General features: G+C 38.3%; 4 protein-coding genes across 5 annotated transcripts; 2 read left to right on the top strand and 2 right to left on the bottom strand.

The window, feature by feature from the left end:
- Positions 1 to 12: 12 nt before the first annotated feature.
- LOC127949487 (phosphatidylinositol 4-kinase type 2-alpha) lies at positions 13 to 7,020 on the bottom strand. The gene is made up of 9 exons (XM_052546837.1): positions 6,505 to 7,020; positions 3,439 to 3,639; positions 3,075 to 3,206; positions 2,696 to 2,849; positions 2,513 to 2,574; positions 2,324 to 2,423; positions 2,006 to 2,139; positions 1,830 to 1,889; positions 13 to 816 (listed from the first exon to the last, which is right to left on the bottom strand). The coding sequence occupies exons 1-9, from the start codon at positions 7,003 to 7,005 to the stop codon at positions 655 to 657; spliced, it is 1,506 nt and encodes a 501-aa protein (XP_052402797.1). The 5' UTR covers positions 7,006 to 7,020; the 3' UTR covers positions 13 to 654.
- Positions 7,021 to 10,523: 3,503 nt separating this feature from the next.
- On the top strand, positions 10,524 to 14,411 carry LOC127948608 (phosphoglycerate mutase 1). The gene is made up of 4 exons (XM_052545167.1): positions 10,524 to 10,850; positions 11,988 to 12,262; positions 12,360 to 12,540; positions 13,448 to 14,411. The coding sequence occupies exons 1-4, from the start codon at positions 10,712 to 10,714 to the stop codon at positions 13,615 to 13,617; spliced, it is 765 nt and encodes a 254-aa protein (XP_052401127.1). The 5' UTR covers positions 10,524 to 10,711; the 3' UTR covers positions 13,618 to 14,411.
- A 548-nt stretch (positions 14,412 to 14,959) lies between these two features.
- On the top strand, positions 14,960 to 19,250 carry LOC127948609 (exosome complex component CSL4). Of its 2 annotated transcripts, none has more exons than XM_052545169.1 (8): positions 14,960 to 15,047; positions 16,170 to 16,285; positions 16,379 to 16,453; positions 16,607 to 16,695; positions 17,131 to 17,164; positions 17,334 to 17,384; positions 17,463 to 17,547; positions 18,315 to 19,250. In XM_052545169.1, the coding sequence occupies exons 1-8, from the start codon at positions 15,020 to 15,022 to the stop codon at positions 18,419 to 18,421; spliced, it is 585 nt and encodes a 194-aa protein (XP_052401129.1). In that variant the 5' UTR covers positions 14,960 to 15,019; the 3' UTR covers positions 18,422 to 19,250. The 2 variants fall into 2 exon arrangements, with proteins under 2 accessions (XP_052401129.1, XP_052401128.1); XM_052545168.1 differs by having other exon boundaries at positions 15,004 to 15,047; positions 16,161 to 16,285.
- Positions 19,251 to 20,623: 1,373 nt separating this feature from the next.
- knop1 (lysine-rich nucleolar protein 1) lies at positions 20,624 to 23,899 on the bottom strand. Its single transcript, XM_052545164.1, has 5 exons — positions 23,754 to 23,899; positions 22,217 to 23,357; positions 21,626 to 21,685; positions 21,486 to 21,539; positions 20,624 to 21,374 (listed from the first exon to the last, which is right to left on the bottom strand). Exons 2-5 carry the CDS (start codon positions 23,225 to 23,227, stop codon positions 21,069 to 21,071), a joined length of 1,431 nt encoding a protein of 476 aa, XP_052401124.1. The 5' UTR covers positions 23,228 to 23,357; positions 23,754 to 23,899; the 3' UTR covers positions 20,624 to 21,068.
- Between the last annotated feature and the right edge of the window lie 14 nt (positions 23,900 to 23,913).

Below are 23,913 nucleotides of genomic sequence, written 5' to 3'. Positions count from 1 at the left end.
TTGAAATAAAACTCAAGTTTGTTTATTTTATTCAGTACTTTATGGTTATAGTTTTAGCATCTCTCATTAAATACATTACATACAATTTATACAAATTATACAGTCCATTGTCACGTTTTAAGGTCAGTTTTGTTGACACCTGTGAAAACATAGTTTGAAAAAAATGGCAACATCTTAAATTTTAAAATTAAATCGAACAACGAACAAAAAGAACGATGACACTGTGAGAATGGAACGTTCGGTGTTTCTGCACGCGCTCAGTTGAGCGCCAAAGTGACTCCGCCTCCAAGTAACGAACGCCTAACAGGTGAGCGTTAAAAAAGTAGAAAAATTGTGACTTTTCAACGACTGTGAGAACAACGAAACTAACACAAAAGTGAGGCAAGAACCCCCTGACCAGAATACGCTTATGAATGATATATTTGAGCAGTTCCAGAGCCGTGAAGCATCGAGGTTTCACTACAACAGAAAGTTTCTCCTTCATCGTCTTACTGACTCGACATGCAGGTCACTCTGAACGCGGCTATGTGTGTTCATAACAGTCATCAAGGCAATGCTTCCTTCAGAATTATATGTTCAGCATCAGTTATTCCTTCTCGTCTGTTCCCCAAATCCCAGTGAAAAACGCAACTTAAATCGGGCTGTGCTCGCGCATCAACACCAGGTGAAGAAGGGTCTTCTGCTCTGGAAGCTCTGTGTGTAGGACTCGCTGTCGGCTCGCTGCGGCGCTCGCGCGGTCTCCACGGTCACCGGCGGCATCTGCACCAGCTGCAGCGGGGTCTGACCCTCCATCAGCGCCTGAGTCAGGTTCAGGATCTACAGCAACACGGGACAAGAAAGAGAGAGTAGAACGATGCCAAACCAAAGGGGGGTTTCATTCAACTTCCCTGCTCGTGCTGGTCTCTTTTCTCTTCTGTGTGGACATGTCGTAAGGTCACGTCTCAGAGAGATATCTAGAATCTAGGAATGTATTCAGTGTCAAGCAGCTTTGAGAAACGAGTTTCAAACGACGCTCATTGTTGCAAATCTGGCTGAAGAGTTTTTTTCCCCCAGTTGTTAACCATATTAAAGTTCACATGAGCCCTTTCCCTTTTGAAAACCTATGAGGACATTTTCAATGTTTACATAATATATTGTGGCCAAATAATAAGGCCGAGTGATAGCATTTAGTCACCATTTTTAATCCCAGTATTTTCCCCATATCATTCCACATGTTTGTTAGACCTAAAAAAAAAAATAAAAAATAAACCAACCCTGTGATTATGGAAACTCCATAGAGAAACCAATTCAGGGCCCCATTTATATATAATATTATTATTATTATTTATTTATTTATTTATTTTTCCAGTGTTTATTTTAGGCTTTAAAACTATCAATATAAAAATTGTGCAAAATATAATTTTTGCAACAGAATAAGATTATGCATATCAGAACTTATTGTATATTGTATGCATTAAACATGGACAAAAATATCTCACTTTCATTATATTTTTTAATTATCATTTAGAAAAGTTAAATTTACTATACAATTGTAATATACTGTCACAATTTGAAGTTAAACCTAACTTATTTTGTCATGAAGACCTTCAAGGTTTAGTGTGAAGCTTTTCACAAATGAAAATGAAATGCTCATGAGCACCTCTGAAGATTTAGGCTTAATATAAAAATATATATATATATATATATATCAAAGCTTTATTATCGGCATTTACAGATGTATTTTTTTGGTGAATATCAATATTGCATAGCCCAAACGTATAAAATATTGTAATATTCTAATGCAGATTATTAATTTTAGTATCTTTAAACATAAGTGATTAATGACTCACCTGCCCCCTCATTACTGAGATCTGCTTCTTGAACTGTCCTCGGTCAAAACCCGGGTCTTTCTGTCAGTGTTAACATAAATATTATTAATTCAATACCAAGCATTAATTTCATGGAATATAAGTCAAACAAACTGGTGAAAACCCTGCTGAACATCAAGGTGATCTCTGTGACTCACCTTAAAGAGCTCATATAGATCTTCCTCAAGGTCTTTGATGAAGTTGGGGTCAGATAATTTGGGCAGAACTAATTCTCGGATCTCTTGGGAAAACGCAACTTTAGCCTGAGGCAGCCAAGCCCAGTAAAATGGGTCTACAGGACAAACAATCAAGAAAAAGATTGAACCGACTGTGCAAAATACTACTTCAAATGAAACAAACCACCTTAAAATAAATGATACTGCAATGGTGATATATGAATTGTTGTCAAAGAATATAACCATGTGATTGGCCAGTAGCTGGTCATGTGTTTGTGAGGTGAATGGTGATTGGCTTACAGGCTCTCCATGAATCCGGGTGTTTGAGAGGGAAGGCCAGTCCATTGTCAATGGCTGCCAGTTTAATGATGGGGTCCTTCACAACCACCCAATCACTGTCCTGCACAAGAAAAGCATTCGATAAACATATCAATAAAAACACAAACTGGGACAGAATGTCTCCCAAAAAAATCAAATCTGGTCACTCACCCTGTTGCTTGACGTGTCCATCGGACAGTCATATTTGATGAGCCAGTTGTCATTTCCTCGATCTACAGATCCATACAACAAGTAATAGATGTTAAAATAAAGACAGTATATAGTTATACAGTATATATACAGTGTTTTTGGCTGTTTCGTTTGACCTTAATTCTGCAGGTTTCCGTGAGTTACCTGTGTTTCTGATGATGTAATCCAGCACCACCAGCCTCTCAAACTGTAGCAGCAGTTGACGATTAGTGTTTTCTGGTAAAGGCTCTGCCTCGAACCGTCGGAGCCAGAAATCGGCATCTTTATATCCCTCTACGAAGAGCTGGAATGAGCCCACCTATAAACAACCAAAGGAAAACTATTCACAAACTTACACAGCCAATATATTTATATTGAAATGAACCGGGAAAATATTCAAATTAAAAACTAATTAAAATTATACTTTAAATTTAAAATTGCATCTCAATGATACTAAAATAACACTATAAAAAGGTGAGTTCAGTAACATCTAAAATGTCTCTTCTTCCTCCAGGCAGACAGGTGGCGCTGTCATAAACCTTACCTTGGGTGGCAGGCCAATCCGGTGGAAACGTTGGCCCACCTTGGGCACTTTTTCTAGCGCTAACCTCTTTCCTCGAGACTTCACTCGGTCGATGGCACTGTAATTAAACGTCTCGCTTGCTAAATACACCACCTGAGGGAAAGAGAGCACAGAGAAGGCTTCATATAGCACATGTCAGTCCACAGTCACTGTTCAGCTCATATGTTCAGCTGTGAGGTTGACTAGTTTGTTTTGGTGCATGCCAGCAACAGGAAATGAAAGAGGCTGACTAACAAACACCAAACTATCAGGAGCATTTCTACTTTCACACGTCCTCAGTCACCTCGGTTTTGGTTTTGCACAAGTGTGGGTGTCGCTCTCATACCTTGGTGCGCGGCACGATGTTGAGATCTAGTTTCTGGTCCACCAAACTGGCGCCGGCCTCTGACAGGTAGCCCTGATTCAAGACCAGACAGTCCCGGCCGAAACAGCATGGACAGCAGAGCTTCTGCAGCCATTTGGTCCATTTGGGGTTCAGCTGGCCGTACGGTTCCTCATTCTTTGGTTTGAAGACACCAATGGTCTTCTGTTTTGAGATTAGAGAGAGAGAGAAAGAGATTTCAGGTCAGATTTTTCTGAAGCGACACGTGCGGTTCACATCTTACGTGTAAAGCACCACAGTCTGCTCAAACTGACACTTTCACAAGTTGCTCTGACAGTAAAACAACAGTTTTCCTATTAGCAAATCAAATTAAAAATGCTGTCGTACACTTTACATCTCACATATTAGACTACGGTCACAATTATAACCAGGGATTTTAAAGTTATTAAACTTAAAACTATAAAAAAAATACTTGTTTCATTAACTGAGATAAAATATTACAATTATTTTTAACTTCATTTATTTCAGCTTGTTTTTAAGGCAAGATTTTTGTTTAATTTACTTTTACATGAAATACTAAACTAACTAAAACGCAGAATAAATCAAAACTATTCTGCAGAATTAAAAACAAAAAACAAAGAAATGCACAAAATTGCTAACAGTAAAAAAAAGAAGATAATAAAATGAACTAATTCAAAATATTCATAAAAACTAAAAACTTTCAAAAGATGAAATCTCTATGATACTTATGCCAATCTACAATATTCAGTAATCATAGATGCTTTCCAGAACCTTTAGACACATCATTTTGGCTTGAGTTTAAAGCAATTTCATTAAAACAATCAAAGAATGCAGTAAAAAAAAAAACATCCAATATGGGAAATGTCAGTTTTCTTTTGAGATAAAACACTGTTTTCAACACTGATAATAATCAGAAATGTTTCTTGAAATTATTTTTACTATATGTTCACACAGAAAAAAGTTATTTGAAATTGTAATAATATTTCACAATATTACTGATTTTATTTTCAATCAAATAAATGCAGCTTTACTGAGCATAAGAGACTTCTTTCAAAAAACATTTTAAATTCTTAACGATGTGTACAAGTGTCACACATTTAATCTTATTTGTCAAATTTAGTGATTTCCCAACTAAAAGTGACCTTTAGCAAAGACTTCATCTGGCCTCCGTGACTCATGTGTGATTTGATTTTACCAGCGCACCACCTGACCATACACGTGGTCATGTGTCTTGTGACTCTGAGTGAGCAGATGAAGCTTGCCACATGTTCACTGCTGAGAGACAACACCAGGACTGCACCACTGGAGATCACAACACCGAACTGATACCACATCAACTCAGTTCTGCCCCCTGCAGGCTGGAGCATGAAGCATCACGCACTCAGCTCTCATCTGACTAACTAAACTAATCAGCCTGACTAATAATCACATCCTAATCATAAAAAAAACTTCTTGAATTAAAAATGGGTTTGTTTGCAGTTAGGAATAATGTCTTTTGGTCACTTCTGGTCACCTCACAGCCTATTTTCTTTGTCATTATTTAAACACTCAAAACTTTACGGAAATCACTACAACTAAGTGAGAAAACAATTGAAATAATAATAAAAAAAGAAAACTCCTGAAACTGACAAAAGCACATAGTAATATAACATAGTTTTGGAAAGATCTGAACGATTGTGGAGAAAAACCTCTGAACGTTTCAGAGTGGGACAGAGATTTTGTTCAAGCGGCAAGATCTGCATCTGTTGACAGCACTCTTGTTGTTCGTAAACAAAGGGTTCAATTGGTATGAATTTCGTGAAGAATATGACAAAATTAAAACAGCTGTTTCACCTGAGAGTTATCTAAATATATTATAGCTAATTAAAAACATTATTGAATACTATTATAGTCTACAATTATACTAAAAGAACACAGGTGTATGTACATGCATCACATTTCTGAACACTCTTTATGATGTAAAACAAAATGTTCATATAATATTTACCTTGATTGCCTTTGTTTTATCACACCTCACATCTCTTCAGCTCAAACTTCACTGATACTGTTGTCTACACTAAACATAATGTTAACTGCAATAAGATCCCATTAACCATAAGATTACATAATAACAACACACCGTGCTTTACCACGTTAAATAAAAAACAACAAAGATCAATACATGTGTTACGGTATTTTAAAATGTAATCAATAATAATAAAACTGTTCATTATTAGTTAATTTTATCTGAATCCATTAAATAATTTTAACAGATACAGCTTTGATTTTAATAAGTATTAGTAAATGTTGAAATTATCATTTACAGAGACGAATAAATGCAGTTAACTAATCTAACTGACTAAGGTTTCCAAATGAAACTGTATTGTAAAGTTGCCAAAAATAAGAACTCGTTCCTAATCGAGCTAAACTTTGACTTTTATGAGAGCCGTTATCGGTGTTAAGGTCTCATATAAAAGACGTGGTGCATATCTGCTGGGCATTTAGGTGTGTAATGATCTGAGCTCTATCACCGCATGATAATAGAGGGCAGTTTCACTAAAGGGAACTTCAACCAGAAAGTGCGGGACAGCTTTTTTTGTTTATCGATCAAACAGATGGTGGGCTGCCTAACCAGACATTGTGAGGTCTCAATGCTATCTAGGATGATAGATCTAGATTTTGAACTACAAGCATGATGAAGCTGTCCTGTGCAATGACACAGCAAAGTGACAATTACCTTAATTTAACCTAGTTTTAACCAAACATTCGTCAGATTTGATAAATAATGATTGCACAGCTGGGGCCTGGAACAAGAGTGCAATAGAAATGCAAAATAATTAACCAAAACACAATTAAGTTTCACATTCATATTACAAGAACACATAAAAGTGCCTGTAGATGAAGAAACACACAGTAATCCAGATTAAACTGTACAGAAACAGATGTCTGGTGACTCCAGGCCTGAGCTGATGACACAGCTGTTACTCTGACTGTCCAGCTCTGTGTGAAGCTGTGGATGCACAGAAACTGATGTAACGCGTCACAGATCGAGATGTGATGACCTCTCACCCCTGTTGAGTCTTTGACGAAGTAGCTCCCGCTGGAGCCCTGGTAGATGCGCTCGGGGTAGATGCCCTCCTCGATGGCCCTCTCCGCCTTCCGGATGATCTCCCTGAACTCCGGATCCTCCGGGAACTCGTTCCTGTGCGGGTCGCGGGGTGAAGCGCCTCGGTCTCGGTCCAGGAGCGGCTGTCGCTCGCGGCTGCGTCCGGGACTCCCGGCCGGGAGACGCACCACGGAGCCCGGCGTGCCTCCAAATCCGCCTCGGGGACTGGTCGGTTCCACGGGACCGTAGCTAAAATTGTTAGAATCGCGAACCGGAGAGACCAGCGGGCTCGTCTCGTCCATCGCGGAGAAGAGACAGAGGATGAGAGCGGGGAAAGGGGAAATTACTCTGGACAAGAGTGTGTTTGTTGCCGCAATGAAATTATGCGGTTCTGTATAACGGATAGCCAACAAACAAGTCACATGATAATTATCTTCCGGAAAAAGGCGGGGCTCTTGCGTCATCACGATGCCACTGTCCAATCAGCGCTTCAGAATTCCCTTGTTTCCATATACACACGCTGATTGGTCAGAATTATACCACCCATATCGAACATGTGATAAAGCACAACGTATAGACTAAATTTTCTCTGCGTAGACACACCGACAAAAATACAGAAATTATAATTGCGTTGATGTTTGCTTACAAAACCACCACTGGCTCTGCACCCCTATGTGCCTCTCTAGAAGCTTGAGTCCTGCAAGTGAACGTCGCTTTATTGTTCATCCCAAAGAGGCACATAATCACTGTCAGGGACTATTAAATTTAATGTTCCCTCCTGGTAGAATGACCTGCCGCGTCCTTAACCATCTTCAAGAAACTGTTAAAAACACATTTCTTTCATCTTTATTTGACCCTCTAACTCTAGCACTCTCTATTATAAATATATTCTTTAAAAAATGCTTTGTCCCTTTTAAACTTCACCACCATCTACATTTATTGTTTTTTTTAATAAACAAAACAAGCTTTTCTAATAGTTTTGCATTCCATTTGTTTTTATAATACAATTAACAAAACCAAAAAAGGCCTCTAACACCAGCTTGCTCTATTCTTTTCCTATTCTATCCGTTTTCCTTATTATAAAAAAAAGCATTAAGCTAACAGACTTGTTATAGCACTTCATATCATTGCTTTTTATCAATATTGATTGCTTCCATTGTCCTCATTTGTAAGTTGCTTTGGATAAAAGTGTGTTCCAAATCAGTGGTTCCCATTCCTGTTCCTGGAGAACCCCCAACACTACCCATTTCAGATGTCTCTATTCAAACACACCTGATTCAAGTCATTAGTGAAGACTCAAATGTGTGTGTCAGATGAGAGAGAAACCAAAAACGTAAATACTAAAACCAAAATACTGAATGTATTTTCTTTACGTATTTCAAAATATTTAAGACGTGAAAAATATGAATCAGAAAGAGCTTTATGGTCAATGTTGCATAAGTATGTACATGCACATACAAGGATTCTGTTTTAGTATAGCTTCCAGTTCACATAGACAAAAATAAAGATAATACACATGTAAATAAACAAATTGAAAAAAACATTGATTTACAGATGTGCTAAATAGAATAGAAGCTATAAATTATACATAAACCTTCAAAGTTTTAGGCTGCTCTTTTTCTTTTTGCATACGAGTTGCATAATAAAAGCTACATGCAAATGAATGCAGCGATGTTGCATCACACCACAGATAGTGAAGAGATGACTACACCACCCATGCACCCAGGGAAATAACACACACCCTCAGGTGCTACTCAAGGATACACAGATTCACTACTAAAGGAGCAAGAGACAGGACTTACCAAGATAACTTCAGAGAAGTCAATCCTAAAACATGGTCTCATCAACAGGTTACCAATGAAATACCCACAAGTAAAAATAGAGAGATCTTAATAAAGCTTACCTTTATTAGAAAAGACCAGCCCCACAGCAAATTAGTGAATACAAATTAATACAATGCACGTGACAAATCAAAAAGTGCTGAGGCAGTGGAGGCAGACAGAAGAAGACAGTAAAATGACAGTGAAATTTATTAATTATATTAATGTTACACTGAATCCTTCTGCAGGGCGTCTGGTTTTCATTCAGGGAGCAGTGAATCATTACACTGAGTCTCAGATCGAGCAGATTGTGCATCAGCCCTCAGCAGGAGCCCAACGCTTGCCTCAAAACACCTCGTCCTGGAGGATGAGGATGAAGGGATGTCTGTCTGACTCACTCCCAGAGGAGGAGGGCTCGTCATCACAGAAACGATCATCTTCCACTGCGAGTTCTCATCGGGAAGAAGCCCACATCTGTGAGAAACACACTCCACACACACACACACACACACACACACACACACACACACACACACACACACACACACACATTTGTTTCAGTGAATTGTGGGGACTTTCCATATACTTCTATTACTGACCGAATGATATTTTCTATCCCCAACCTTGACCCTAAACCTACCCCTTACAGAAAACCTGTTTGCATTGTTACACTTTCAGATAAACATAATTTACTATTTTTAATAATTTTTCCCTTGTGTGTCAAAAATTCTAGGTTTTAATATCCTTGTGGGGACATTTCTTCCCCACAGTGTAACACAAACAAGCACACACACACACACACACTGAGACGGATCTCAGAATGGACACTCCGGAGCTCGACCTGCTGCTGGTATATATACATATATATATATATATAATCAAACCAAAACTTCACCTTCAACATTTCTCACATTATCACAGTTTATTTGCTATAGTTTAGAAAATAGTAATGAAATATGATGGACTGAACTTCAGAGTTAAACTGTGTTAGAACAAATTCATCTTGTGATGTGTTCCTGTGGCTCAAGTGGTAGAGCATTGTGTTAGCAGCGCAAGGTTGTGGGTTCGATTCCCCGGGAGATCATGTTAGGTAAAAAATGTTAGCCTGATTGCACTGTAAGTCGTTTTGCATGAAAGAGTCTGCTAAATGCATAAATGTAAATGTAAATCTTGATAGTGTCAGATAACTTTGATAGAAAGGTATGAAACAAATTGGGCTGAATGTCTGTCGGCTGTTAAATTAAGTTGTTTGGTATTATCATGATTAGATAATACCAATTTAGGTCATCCAATTACCAAGATATGCTAACATTTGTTCAGTCTGTGTTGTAAAAAGTCTGCATTAGAACTAGAAGAAAAACATAGTCCGGTCAAAGTGTCGGAATAATTTTTGGCTCATATTTTTTTTCCCCTCATAATCATGGCTACTAATGTTATATATAACCCCTTTGCTTATATTTATGTATATGACCCTTCATCTCTCAGCAAATCAACTAATGGGTCTTTGAATAAAGTTTTCAAACACAGAATCTGTTTTTTTGTTTTATTTTAATTTTAGGTAATGAAACTCAAATTTGCTAAATGTTCTATTACATTTATACAATAATACCAGATTAAACGGGAAGAAAAGGGGTCTGAGAACATTTTTAAGGACAGTGTAAAAAGTGTTAAATAATAAAAATATGAAAAAACTAAATAAAAAAAATTCTTAAAATAATTTAATAGATAATAAACCATTAGATTTAAATAAATACTACATCTAAAAATACACTTCTATAGTAAACACACAAAAAACACGACATGAAAAAAACATAATAATTGAAAACAATAGAAACTAAATATTTCCAAATAATGATTTTACTGTATAAATTTGGTTTATGCAATTAAAAAATATATCTGCCTTTTAAATTGTAATGTTTTAAAGAAAAATCCCTACACTACATTATTTAAATTAAAATACAGTATATAATGTTTAAAGTGAAAAAAATAAATATTTCGAACTTCCACAATAATAATAATATTTTTTATTTATAAACATGTAATTTTATACCGTTAAAATATGTAAATATTGCACTTCCAACCAGCTGCAAAACTATATTTCCTTCTTTTTAAACTTATGACAGACGATAAAGACGCTCGAGGTCGCGTCGTGACGTCTCTTCCCTCTGATTGGTCGCGCGCATCAGGAAGCGTCGTGCTCTCGCGCTGTCCTCCTTTATCAAGCGACGACCTCCAAACTCACCGGAGCTATATTTCCGCTCACCGTGACTCCATCTCTTATCCGCCTCCGGGACCGCGTCTCCTCCGTTACCCACGTGCATCCCCGTTGTGTTTCCGTGCAGACCGCGTGATGGCCGCGTACAAGCTGGTGCTGATCCGCCACGGAGAGAGCTGCTGGAACCAGGAGAACCGCTTCTGCGGCTGGTTTGACGCCGATCTGAGCGACACCGGAGCCGAGGAGGCCAAGAGGGGCGGCCAGGCGCTGAAAGGTGACCCGAGTCCGGTCTTGTGTTTGTGTGTGGCCCGCGGAGATCACCGCACTGCAGCAGTAGCAGCTCCTCTCGTGATATTACTGTTATTATAACGCAGGATGACTCAATATCGTGCTGCTCTTCCTCATTTACTCTTTATCTGCTGCAATGCAATATTTTTAGCTTGCCAAGGCGTCAAAAAAACTTCATAACACAGAAGTCATGACAAGTTTGTTTAAAAATACGACGTTGTGAAAATGAGTTAAGTAATTGATTTTTATATGTCTGCTTTTTGAAAATATAATATCTTCTAAAATATTGATATGGAGGGGAAAACCAAAAAGAGGAAAAGGATGTTGCTTCACTTATCTGTCAGTACCATATTTAAAAATATTCTTCTTCAAAAACAGAACAAAAACTGTATTTTTAAAAATATAGAATATAAAAATATATAATTATAATATTATTTATAATGATTGAATTTTTTTTTGTTAGGACAAATATTTGGTTGTCACAACGTGAGGTTGCATGATTGGTGAGTGGTTTTCTTGATGGACCAAGTCTAAGGGATCAAATTCCTGCATTGCAGTCACAGATACAAAAATAAAAATTTGAAACCAAGATGTAACAACACAAGTAAAAAATACACTGCACAAAATGTACAAATGAAAGCAAAGTTTTCAGAATAGCAAGCAATGGTGGCCGATTGCAAAATATTGTGCACAAATAATTTTTTTTATAATGCATTTAAAAAAATAATTAACATGAATCAAAACTTAAAACACATTTAAAATCATGTTTCATAAAACTTAAATATTCATGCAGAATTATCCAACTTGCAAACAAAATCATGTTTTCATTGGTTATATATATTTTTTTTTTTTTTGTGCTCTCAGATATTTTTATGCTCATTATTTGTATATGCTTATGCTGCTTTCCCTTTGCTCTTGTTTCAATGTTCTGTGCTTGGTTTTGTAAATGTTGCTTTAGTTTCATGTAAATCAGGGCAGGTTTAAGCATTGCTCCACTAGTTCTAGACCCTTAGCTGCTGACGCTCATAAACCACAATCTTACTGACCCCAGAGCTTTGAAGGGTAGTGCACATGCAGTGTGCAGAATGAAGCAAATGCTGTTTTTTCTCTCTCTCTCCTGTAGATGCGGGGTATGAGTTTGACATCTGCTACACGTCTGTGCTGAAGCGTGCCATCAGGACCCTGTGGCTGGTGCTGGACAGCATCGATCAGATGTGGCTGCCCGTGCATCGCACCTGGCGTCTGAACGAGCGCCACTACGGCGGCCTGACAGGCCTCAACAAAGCAGAGACGGCGGCCAAACACGGCGAGGCGCAAGTGAAGATCTGGAGACGCTCCTACGACATCCCACCTCCGCCCATGGACCCCGAGCACGACTTCTACACCGCCATCAGCAAGGTGAGCAGGACACTGACCACCAGCAGAAACATGTCAGTTCAGCATGTTAGATTGATTCCTGAAGGATCATGTGACACTGAATGTGATGTCACTGCAGGACCGCCGCTACGGAGACCTGACGGAGGACCAGCTGCCCTCGTGTGAGAGCCTGAAGGACACCATCGCTCGAGCGCTGCCCTTCTGGAACGAGGAAATCGTTCCTCAGATCAAGGAGGGCAAGAGGGTCCTCATCGCCGCTCACGGGAACAGCCTGCGAGGAATCGTCAAACACCTGGAGGGTGAGAAACTGTCTCAAACACCCTAAAGATCAGGCCCTGATAGTACACCAGACAGGATATACACCCTAAACACACCCAGAATGAGCCCACGAGGTCTCCTAATCCATAGGACGCTGTTTTATTGGTTGAAATAAAAATGTAATAATCAAAAAGCATGTCTAATTAACTTATAATTATGAAATTTAGACATTTAAAAACAGTTGTGTTTAACAAAATTTGTAGGGCCTTGTGAAATTGTTAATTGTTCTCAATTCCATTTTTTTCCATTTACATTTTCTGGATTTAATGGTTACATTGAATTTTTGTAATCAAAAGTATGCTAATTACTTGAAATTATAACATTTTACAAATGAACAATGATTTATTAAAGGTTTAATTAATTAAGTTCAAAAGTATCCCCTCCCCCAATTCAGTTTACTTTTAACCAAAATTCTGTTTTTAGATTTTTTTTTTTTTTTTTTTTTTTTATAAAATGGTCCTATGGATTTTTTTTTTAAATAATTATTCAGAATTGATGATTAAATACAATTTCATTATCAAAAATTGTGGTATTCAAGGGAAGGCATAAAACATTAACATTTTAATTTATATTTTGAAATCTAATCAAATGAAAGTGTAGCTTCTAACTCTTCTGTCTGCACTTCTCTTGAGTTACTCTTTTAAAATTCTGTGACATTCCGAGTTCTACTGAAAATCCACTTTTATAACTGTGATTATAATTCCGTGATTACATGTCATGGAATTCTCCAGGCCCTACATGATGCATCATTTTCACTGGCTCTTAATAATAACTGAAGTAAAGGTAGCAGTTTTTCAAAAAATCTTAGCAGATGTATATCAATGTCCTGGCAGCTTTACAATTGCATCTATTTGATTGTGTTAATTATATCCCGTGTGTTTGCTCCAGGTATGTCGGAGGAGGCGATTATGGAGCTGAATCTGCCCACAGGAATCCCCATCCTTTACGAGCTGGACAAGAACCTGAAGCCGGTGAAGCCCATGCAGTTCCTGGGGGATGAAGAGACGGTCCGCAAAGCCATGGAGGCCGTCGCCGCTCAGGGCAAAGCCAAGAAGTAGACCTCAGTTCACACAATCCTCCTCCAAAACACAATCATTGTTCGACCATGAGCCTAGAACCAAACCACTGACCAATCATTCATTTCCTAATGCTCTGAATCGGGACCATTCTTCTTATAAAATTCAATTGAATCTGCTTTGGGTATATGTTTAAATGCAGTGAAATTGAGCCACAGGGAGGGATTTTAGCTTTACGTAGTCTCAGCACTGAAGATCCACGGTTGCACATTTCAGAAGGCGGCACATGTTTGTCTGTGATGACATGCTTTGATCACTGTTGCCAGGCAGCAGCATATATTAATGCTCCGGGTCGGCTGCAGAAGGGGTGCGATTCCCTGTTTTTGCGTGATTCCTGCTTTGCACTGCTGCTCTATATGTTTCTCAAGACCCACACAAATGCTCTTGAATCATCCCACACTGTCAAGTCACTGAAAAGATCTGCGTAACGGTTTGTTTTTAGGATTCACTTACATCTAGAGTGGAGGCGTGAGTTTGTTTGGTGATTAAAAGCAGATTATATTCCTGTGGGTTTTTTTGCATATGTTTATTGTCACTTTTTCTGTGGTAAATATGATGCTGTGGTACATGTCTTGTTCAATGCATCTTGACCCAAGTATTCTGCGAACATACTGAATATTGTTGTCCCAGAAAATAAATGATAGCTTGTACAGGAGGTTACAATTAGTTTGCTTGACTGAAAGCCATAGTTATATGTATACTTACGCGAGCTATGAGATGTGCAATCCCTAAAAAATTTTGTTGTCTTAAGCAGAAATAAAGTTGCATGCTGTGAATATTTTCTTCTGATTCCTAAAGATAAAAAGAGAAATGCATCTATCACAATAAAAAGTTTTAAAAAAACATGAATATACATAAGATATCTATTTTAAAAAATGCAGTTTTTTTTATATTTTATTCATGTATCACAGGTTCCAAATAAAATAAAAAGCATCACAACTGTTTCCAACATTCATGTGACACGGAAAACTGGAGAAAAGATGATGAAAAATCAACTTTGCATCTCAGAAATAAATTACATTTTAAAGTATATTAAATAGAAAACCATTATTTTAGAAATAAGTTTTTTTTTACTGTATATTTGATCAAATAAATGCAGCCTTGGTGAGCAGAAGAGACTTCTTTTACAAAAACTATTCATTTTCAAAGATTAATTGAAAGGCAGTGGTTTTGAACTTCGTTTTTATAATAATATATGATAAGAAATATATAAGTAACAAAACGTCAAAACCCTTTTCTTTCAACATGTCTCCAGTTACATTGCAATGCAGCCACAACAAATATGGCGGTTTACTCAAACCGCACATGACGAAGTGACCAATCAGAGCGCGAGTTGCCCTCTCACTAATAGCCAATCAGAACCCGTCTGTCGCTTCTTGAAAACATGTCGCCCATGAAGCTGTGTGTTCCAGGTGGGTCGCTGTTATTAACGTGTTTTCTGCACGTACTTTTATCTACATAATCGTTGCAGGGCTTCGCTATATGTTCTCTGTTTACGCACAGAGTGATATTTTATGAACTTTGATGTGGGTAGTAATAGTTGTGAGCGGTTTGATTCCTCTATAGCGTTCACGTGTGTTGCTACAGGGCTGAATCATCCACACGCGCAGCACTAATATGACGCTGTAAACACATAAACATGTTCGATTTCGGTCAAAATATGGCAAAAACAGCTTAGGTCGATTAGTTTGCGTGATATAATAGCGTGTATGTGCTATTGAGTGAGTGAGTGAGGTGTTTGCAGGGTTTAAAGACTCGTTTGGCGAGCCCTGCCCACCGCCCGGGGCGCGAGCGCTGCTGTCATGCATACCTGCCCTGAACCTGCGCTCAAACACTCACCTGTGTGCCTCTACACGAACGACTCGAGCTGCTTCATCACATACATTGCCCTGGGAACCGTCACCGAAATCCGGTTTAATTTCTTGCATGTTTGTAAAAAATAAATAAATAAATTATGTATAATGTACAGTAAGTTACTGTTCGTGTACACCTCTGGATATTACAGTATTTAAACTTTGAAAACATATTTCCTCCACGGTATATAAAAGAGTAAATGCGACTTAAATCTTACAATTCTGACTTTTTACATCACAATTGAGTTTGTATCACATTCAGATTTTTTCTTTGACAGCAGATGAAAGTGCAGAATTGTGAGATAGAAACTTGAGCAATTTTGATATTTAAAAGTCAATCACAGTTAAAAAATTATATTATTATTATTCTGTGGCAGAAAAAAATTGCAAGATATAAACCCAGAATTCAAAGTGGGGAAAATGATCTAGGCTAAATTGTGAAATTTAAACTAGAATCTGAGAGAGAAAAATCTGAATTGTGGGATTGAAAAGTCTTGGCTAGCTTCATTATATTTTATTGCATGGCAGAAATGAACTTTGATGATCTTTTCTTGTGGTTAAACTATATTTTTAGGTTTATTATTCTCCTATATACTTCTAATGAATGTGGATGACTGTATATTGTGTGTGTGTTTACACACAGTTTGATGTGGCTTGGTTGGTCTGCTGTTGTTCACACAGGTGAAAGGCTCTGCAGCACGGAGGACTGTATTCCCGGGAACGGCACGTATCTGCGGCACGGCTCCATCTTCGCTTCGCTCGCGGGATACGTGCTGAGGAAGAACGAGGGAGAGGAGGTCAGTTCATTTGAACACAACACTTTATTCATTTGTAAGACTTAAACACCCATGCTTCTTGGTAATGCAACAGTGGAATGTAATTCTTCACAGCTCCCGGTGATTTCAGTCGTAAGGGAGACAGAAGCACAGCTTTTGCCTGACGTCGGTGCCATTGTCACCTGTAAGGTGAGATTCTGTACAAAACCTGTATTGGTGTTTAATGCTGTGGTCATATCATATCTACAAGCTTCTGATCTCTTTTTGTCATTTACTGTTGACAAATGTGAGATGTTCTGCTAAATGTTTCTGTGTATTAAATCTATGATTGTTTCTTTGCAGGTGACTAGTATCAACCCACGATTTGCTAAAGTCCACATCTTATACGTGGGGTCGACTCCGCTTAAAGACAGGTTTAGAGGCACGATCAGGTATGGATGATTCAATCTTCTATCAATCCCTAATTCTAATATCAGAATCAGCTTTATTGGCCAAGTCTGCACAGACACACAATGAATTTGTTGTGGTTTTTAAAGGGCTCTTGGTCTAAACATATCTGATATGAGAACAGAAAACATTTCAAAAGTAAGACTTAACAATATAATAATGTGTATGGATCTGCAACAGAAGATTTATATACAGACTTCTGCATTGTTTTCTCTATTTACAGCTGTATAAATTGAATATATGCATATGTATTTACATAAAACTTGAGATTAATATCCATCAAATGTTGCAAATAGGCTGAATAAGTAAAGTTTCATTCATATTTGAAGAGCAGGTTCTGTTGGATATTTTATTATCAGTAAAAGAAGTTAAATGTTCAGTCTAATCTGTTAAACATGGTTTGATTTGGATTTGTCCAGAAGAGAAGACGTGAGAGCGACGGAGAAAGACAAAGTGAGATCAGGGGACTTTTTTTGTTTTGTGATAAATAAAGAAAGTGAATGGGAAAGATGATAATGCTATTAAAAATTTTACAGAAATATCTGCAAACATCTAATATGTAACCCTTTTTAAAAAAGTGTGTAGGGGGTAAAAATGTCATGTATTGAATTGGTGTTTTCAGGTGGAGACGTACAAAAGCTTCAGGCCAGGCGATATTGTCCTTGCAAAAGTGGTATCCTTTATGCTTTATGAAAAGCAGTTTTTCTTTTGTCACGGATGTGCTGCTCATGACCCTTGACCTCGGTATCAGATCTCTTTGGGTGACGTGCAGTCGAACTATCTGCTGACCACAGCAGAGAACGAGTTGGGTGTAGTGGTGGCCCACAGCGAGGCGGGTGAGGGGGCGTCAAATAGCATGCACTTTAATAGGAATAGTTCACACATGATAAATATTTGACAAATGTACTCACCCCGAGACCATCTCAGATCTAGATGAGTTTGTTTCATCATGGGAACATATTTGGTGACGTGTAGCATCACTTGTTCACCTGTGGATCCTCTGCAGTGAATGGGTGCCGTCAGAATGAGAGTCCAAACAGCTGATAAAAACATCACAATAATCCACTCTAGTCTATCAGATAACATCTTCTGAAGTGAAAAGCTTCAAGTTTGTAAGAAACAAATCCGTTTTTAATGCGTTTTAACCTCAAACTCTTGCTTCTGGTCAGAATATGTGTCCATTATCCATAATAACGCTTCCTCCAGTAAAGTCCATCTCCTGTTGTCCTCTCATATCAAAATCCACTACACTACATTTGTTTAGAGCTATTTTGGACCATAACCATATTTTTCTCCTGATTCAGACAAGTCGATATTTTTCACTGCCGAAAGCAACACTGTGGATAGAGGATTCATATTTTAGCTGGAAGTAAACAGTTTAAAGTAAAAACACTTTAATGATGGATTTGTTCTGATGGCACCCATTCACTCCAGAGGATCCATTGGTGAGCAAGTAATGCAATGCTACATTTTCCAAATCTGATCCTATGTTGACACAAACTCCTCTACACTTTGGATAACCTGAGAGTAAGGACATTTGTATTTATGTATAGTTAACCCAAAATGTTCGTTGTTCATCACAGTCTGAAATCTCTTCCCGCAGGCGCTCAGATGGTGCCCATCAGCTGGTGTGAGATGCAGTGTCCACGTACACATGCCAAAGAGTTTCGCAAGGTCGCGCGGGTACAGCCGGAGTACCTGCAGGCCTGAGCCACGCCCACCTCACCCGCTGACCACACCCACCGGAACACACAGCTTCAAAGACACGCCCCCTCCAGCAGAACTCTCAGCCCAGTAACCGATTGGAATTCTAGGAGTGGATCTGGACTTGTCACATTCCACACTGCTTGTGATGCACACTACTCAGTGAATACTGCATGAGTATCACATCACCGTAGTTCAGTGTAGTTGCATTACTAAGCAGCATTCTGGCATTTCTGCTGCTCTGACACACCCGTGATTGCAATGTCACATGTTCAGATGTCTTTTGGAAGCTCTGATTGTGGAAGCTCATATTTTGTTGATGGACTTCCATTTTAAATGGTCCTGAATGTTTAGAGCTTCTTTAAACACTGAGTTGGAACAACTGAATCTTAGTAAAACATACTACTTTGTCACATTTCATCACAAAATCAAAAGAAAAAAATAAGAAATTATATTTTGTGTAAAGCAACTGAAGACTGTTTTAACGACATATTTTTAGCATTGTATAAACGGAGCTCCAAATCCCACAGCTCTTTTCCGAACGTGGAAATTTGAAATTTATGGAGTAATAACATTTGGCAGCACTGTTTTCTAACTCTTTGAAGCGAATGAACTGCAAAAATAGTCACCAGAGATTAATTTTCTCTTGCCGCTTTTATTCAGAACATCTGGAAATGTTTTATTTTATTTTTATTTTACGTTTTCTTTATTCTGTCTTTTGCCTGTAACCGTTTAGAGAGGACGTGTTTACAAGAGAAAAAAAATAAAGTTCAGTTCCATTTGTCCTGAATGTTGCATTGTTGTTTGCAATATAATGGACAATTTCAAAACAGGATTTACTTCGTCAAACGATATATTCCTGTAGCTCAAACAGTAAAGCTGGTGTTAGTGATGCCAAGGTAATGGGTTCCAGAAGTTTGGGATCAGTGAGATTTTTTTTTTAAAGCATTTAAGTGCTTTTATGTAGCAATGATGTGTTAAATTGATCAAAAGTGACTAAATTTAATGTTAAAAAAAGATTTCTATTTTAAATAAATTGTTCTTTTGAGCTTACACTTCATAGAAAATTATCATAGTTTCAACAAAAACATGAAGCAGCCCTATTATGGGTTACGATTGGTTCATATTTTGGTTTTGGGACTCCTCAACAACAGGTTGACATGCATGCAAGGTCAAAAAACACTTCCATTGTCTTTTTTTTTTTTTAAGTGAAGTGACATTCAGCCAAGTATGGTGACCCATACTCATAATTTGTGCTCTGCATTTAACCCATCCGAAGTGCACACACACAGAGCAGTGAACAAACACACACTGTGAACACACATCCGGAGCAGTGGGCAGCCATTTATGCTGCGGCGCCCGGGGAGCAGTTGGGGGTTCGATGCCATGCTCAAGGGCACCTCAGTCGTGGTATTGAAGGTGGAGAGAGAACTACATGCACTCCCCCCACCCACAATTCCTGCCGGCCCGGGACTCGAACTCACAACCTTTCGATTGGGAGTCCGACACTCTAACCATTAGGCCACGACTTCCGGTTAACAACAGTTCACTCAACGATAAGTGGTGCTCAATGGATTGAAGGTTAAAATTGCAGCTACAAAGGGCTCTACATGATCCAAGCTGAGAATAAGGTAATTTTCTTAAAAACAAAAAACAACAACAAAAATATATACACTTTTTTTAAGGTGCATGTGTACACTGGTTCAAGGGTGGCTATGTCTAGGATGATTTTGATGTTTGAGGAGAAAAATAATCTCCACAGACATCCACTACGTTGTTTGAGGATGGGCAGGTTCAAGTTTCCTGGGTCTGCTCACAAAACAAATATGCTAATGCAGCTTGAAACTGCTTAAGATTCGTTCTGATGACTCTTTCTTAGGAAAGACAGTGACTTCATACATGGTGCACTTTTTTTAAACTGCGCAGGATGTTTTCATTCACTTAGAGCTGTTACACAATGCATGTAACTTTCAAAAATCTATAACAGGGGCACTTTAAACTGTAATAAAATCTCGCATTATAATCGTTAATACTGTAAACGCAGTCTTTGTGAGCATAACATTTTACCAACCCCATTCTTTTGAACACTAGTGATTATACTCTGAAAGCAATGCCACTTTAGACAAAACTTGCTAATTGCATCACTGTAAATGACTAAATAAATTAACTAAAATCTCAAAAACATCAATAACGCAATGTGACTCATGATTACCCAAAGGACAGCTCTAATCCAGTGTCTTTATTTGCTGTTGTGTAATTTTATCTTCTAGTATAAACTTCTTGGGCAAATCCAATGATGATTTAAAATACAACTTGTGATATTTCACCTGAGTACAACATCTCTCAGGACCCAAAGAAATTCAATCAGGTTTAAAGGAAACTTACGAATAAAAAAAGTTAAATACTTTTCTTGGTGGGTGATTCCGAGCTCCTTAGTTTCCAAAAAGTCAAATCCACTTTGATTCATACTTTAAAGGAGCAGTACACCAAGAAATGAAAATTTTATCATCATTCAAAACAGATTTCATATGGGCTATTCTGTCCTTTTTCTGGAGCTTGACTGATGTGATGACAGCACATGGGTTTGTAAACGATGAGAGCGTGAGTACATGATGATCGAGCGTTCACTTCAGAGTGAACGATCCTGTAAATCTCAGTCATCGAATCGCACGGAGTTCCTTGCGTTCGCATCAATAGCAAACTTCTTATTGGACGGCGCCGCAAACCCCAATCCGGCTCCTTTATTCCTGAAGTCCATACGGCGGCTCTGTGCACGCTCAAACTCTCCCAGAAGGCCTTGCTGCAAAGTTTGTTGGCCTTCTTTCCCCAGCGCCATGCTGGCCTGGCCGGAGGATCCTGAGAGGGGCTGGCTGCTCTTTTTAAAGCCGCCCATCAAGCGCAGGAACTTGGCTTGTCTGTCAGAGCTGTCGAACTGTGCCGTGCCCCACTGGCCAAGATTCTACAAACAGATCAATCCCTTCACATTACTGATTCCACCAGCCATGCTCTTACACTCTTATAAGTAAAGACCAAGATCAATTAAATGCTAGTGTTCTGAAGTGAAACTGACCGGCTTCGGCTGTGATTCCTGGTCAATGTCCCTCTGTAGGGCGAGTCTGCGGGCCTGTGGAATAAAAACATAGTTTTAACACAGCTTAAATTGATTTATTTATGGTGTACACGGTATGTGGTAAAGTATCATTGCTGTACCTGATCTATAGAAACCTCATCCTGATTTCCAGGCTTCGCTGACAGGAACACGACATCAGACTGAGCACAGAGAGAGAACACAATCAGATACAGAGAAGTGAGTGTGTGATTCACTTTTGACAACAAATAAAAATATTAGCTACTCATTTAAACTCAAATTAATGTGTTACACTTTCCTGGAATATATATAGCATAGAAAATGACCATATGTCACAAAACATTACAAATTATATTTATCATAAATAAAATGAAGCTTATTTTTATGACTTAATGGCTTTTCATGTGAATGTGAATCTCATTTTAATTCATTATGCTATATATATATATATATAATTAATATAAACTGAAGATAAACAGAATATATTTTTTTAAATGGGGTAAAAAAAGTGTATTTTTCCAAAACCTTTAACTAAAATGAAAAAATGTGTAAACACTATGCAAGTATATAAATAATAATAAAAAAAATTATCTAATTAAATATCCTCTCTGAAAGTCAGGTTAATTGTCATCACAGTGACATCATATTGTAAACACCTAGTCTAGTCATGATCCTGGGTTTTGTCCGAGCAGAATAAACTCAGTAAAACTCACCGCTTTATTTGCTCTCTCCACGACGGTCTCATGATGCTCCTCTTTAGTTTTTTTCTTTTTCATTTTTTCAGGGGTTTTGTTTCTGTCCTCTTTCCTCCCCTTCTTTCCCGTCGGCTCCTCCTGGATCTCAATGACATCATCAGTCCTCGCCCTGATTTTCTTCTTCTTCTTCATCTTCTTGTCTGATGATCTCTCCTGTGCTCCGTTGGTGTGAGGATGACTCTCACCTTCATCCATGCTTTTTAATTTCTTTTTCAGCTTTTTCTTTTTTTTCTCCGCCTTTTGATTCGATCCGATCTCATCAGGCTCCTCCTCTGCTGAAGATTTCTTCTTCTTTTTCTTCACCTTTTGCTCCACCACTTCACACGCATCTGCTTCTTTCTGCTTTTTTCTTTTCTTCTTTATCTGTCCATCTGCCAGTTCTGTATTTTGCTCTTGTTCGGCCACATCATCGATTTTTCTCTTCTTTTTCTTCTTTTTGACCAGCTCCACACTGTGTCCTAAATCAGCCTCTTCTTCTTCGACCTCTACCTCTTTTTTCTTCTTTTTCTTTTTTACACCTTCCACCTCTTCTTCATACCCTTGTTTCTTGGCTTTCTTTTTCTTGGACACTAAATGATCTCCATCCACACTGACGATCACTTCCTCTTGCATCTGTTCTGCTTCCTCCTTTATCTTCTTCTTCTTCTTCTTCTTGGTCTTCTCAGGAGCGTCGCTTATGTTTATATCTGAGCTCTCTGGTTTGACGGTCGTCTGAACGGCTGCATTGCAACACACAGGGCTGTTCGCTTCCACTTCCTCCTTCATTTTCTTTTTCTTCTTTTTCTTCTTCTCAGCTGCATCGCTCTCCTGCTTCTCTCCATCTCTGATGTTTATGATCAGTGGTTCTTCTTTTTTAACAACAGTCTGGACGGACACATCATGACACGCTGTCACGCCTTTATCCTGAACATCCTCCAACTTTACTTTTTTCTTTTTCTTCTTCTCCTTGGTCGCCCTGTCCACAGCCATGCTAACTTTTGTCAACTAGCTTCTCAAAAACCTCTTATTCTTCTCGCTTTTTGCATCCTCGGGGCTCTTTTTATTGGTTTTCTATGGTAGTTTTTCCTCTGATTTCTGATCCTGGATCAGCCTTCACTATCTGCAAATGCAGTGAACACATTTCAGACAGGTGCACTACATATAATCTTCATGCAAACTAACTTACATTCATAAATGATGAGAAATAAAGTGATTTATAAGTAATTTTTAGTTCTTGGCTGGTTGGGTAGAGAAGTAAACACATAGATATGAGATTAGTTTGACGTATGTGTGGAATGACAGCTTGGTTGCTTTTTTTTAAAATATCTTTTAATACGTTAAACACATTTGAATCTTACTTAACTTAAACATGATTACAACAGCATTGTTAAATCGACTAGTTTAGCTAAACACGCTCATGTGAACAAATACGCTTCACTGCAGCGGTTTAACATTCCTTGTTTAACTCCTTCAAAATACTGTATTATTTGCATTACATGTTTGTTTTATTACTTACTCGTGTGCCACACGTGGAAGCGCTTTCCCTTCAGACTCTAATCCGGAAGAAGTCGCTCGTCACTTCCATGGTAACGCTTCCACGCGTCCCTGGCAACAGTGACCGAACGCGTCCGCGAGCGCCAGTTTGCGCATGCGCACGACGCGATACGCAAAGAGTG

Source organism: Carassius gibelio, chromosome B1, assembly GCF_023724105.1.
Source record: "Carassius gibelio isolate Cgi1373 ecotype wild population from Czech Republic chromosome B1, carGib1.2-hapl.c, whole genome shotgun sequence".
Taxonomy (NCBI): Eukaryota; Metazoa; Chordata; class Actinopteri; order Cypriniformes; family Cyprinidae; genus Carassius; species Carassius gibelio.
This window is presented reverse-complemented; position numbering and strand designations above follow the sequence as displayed.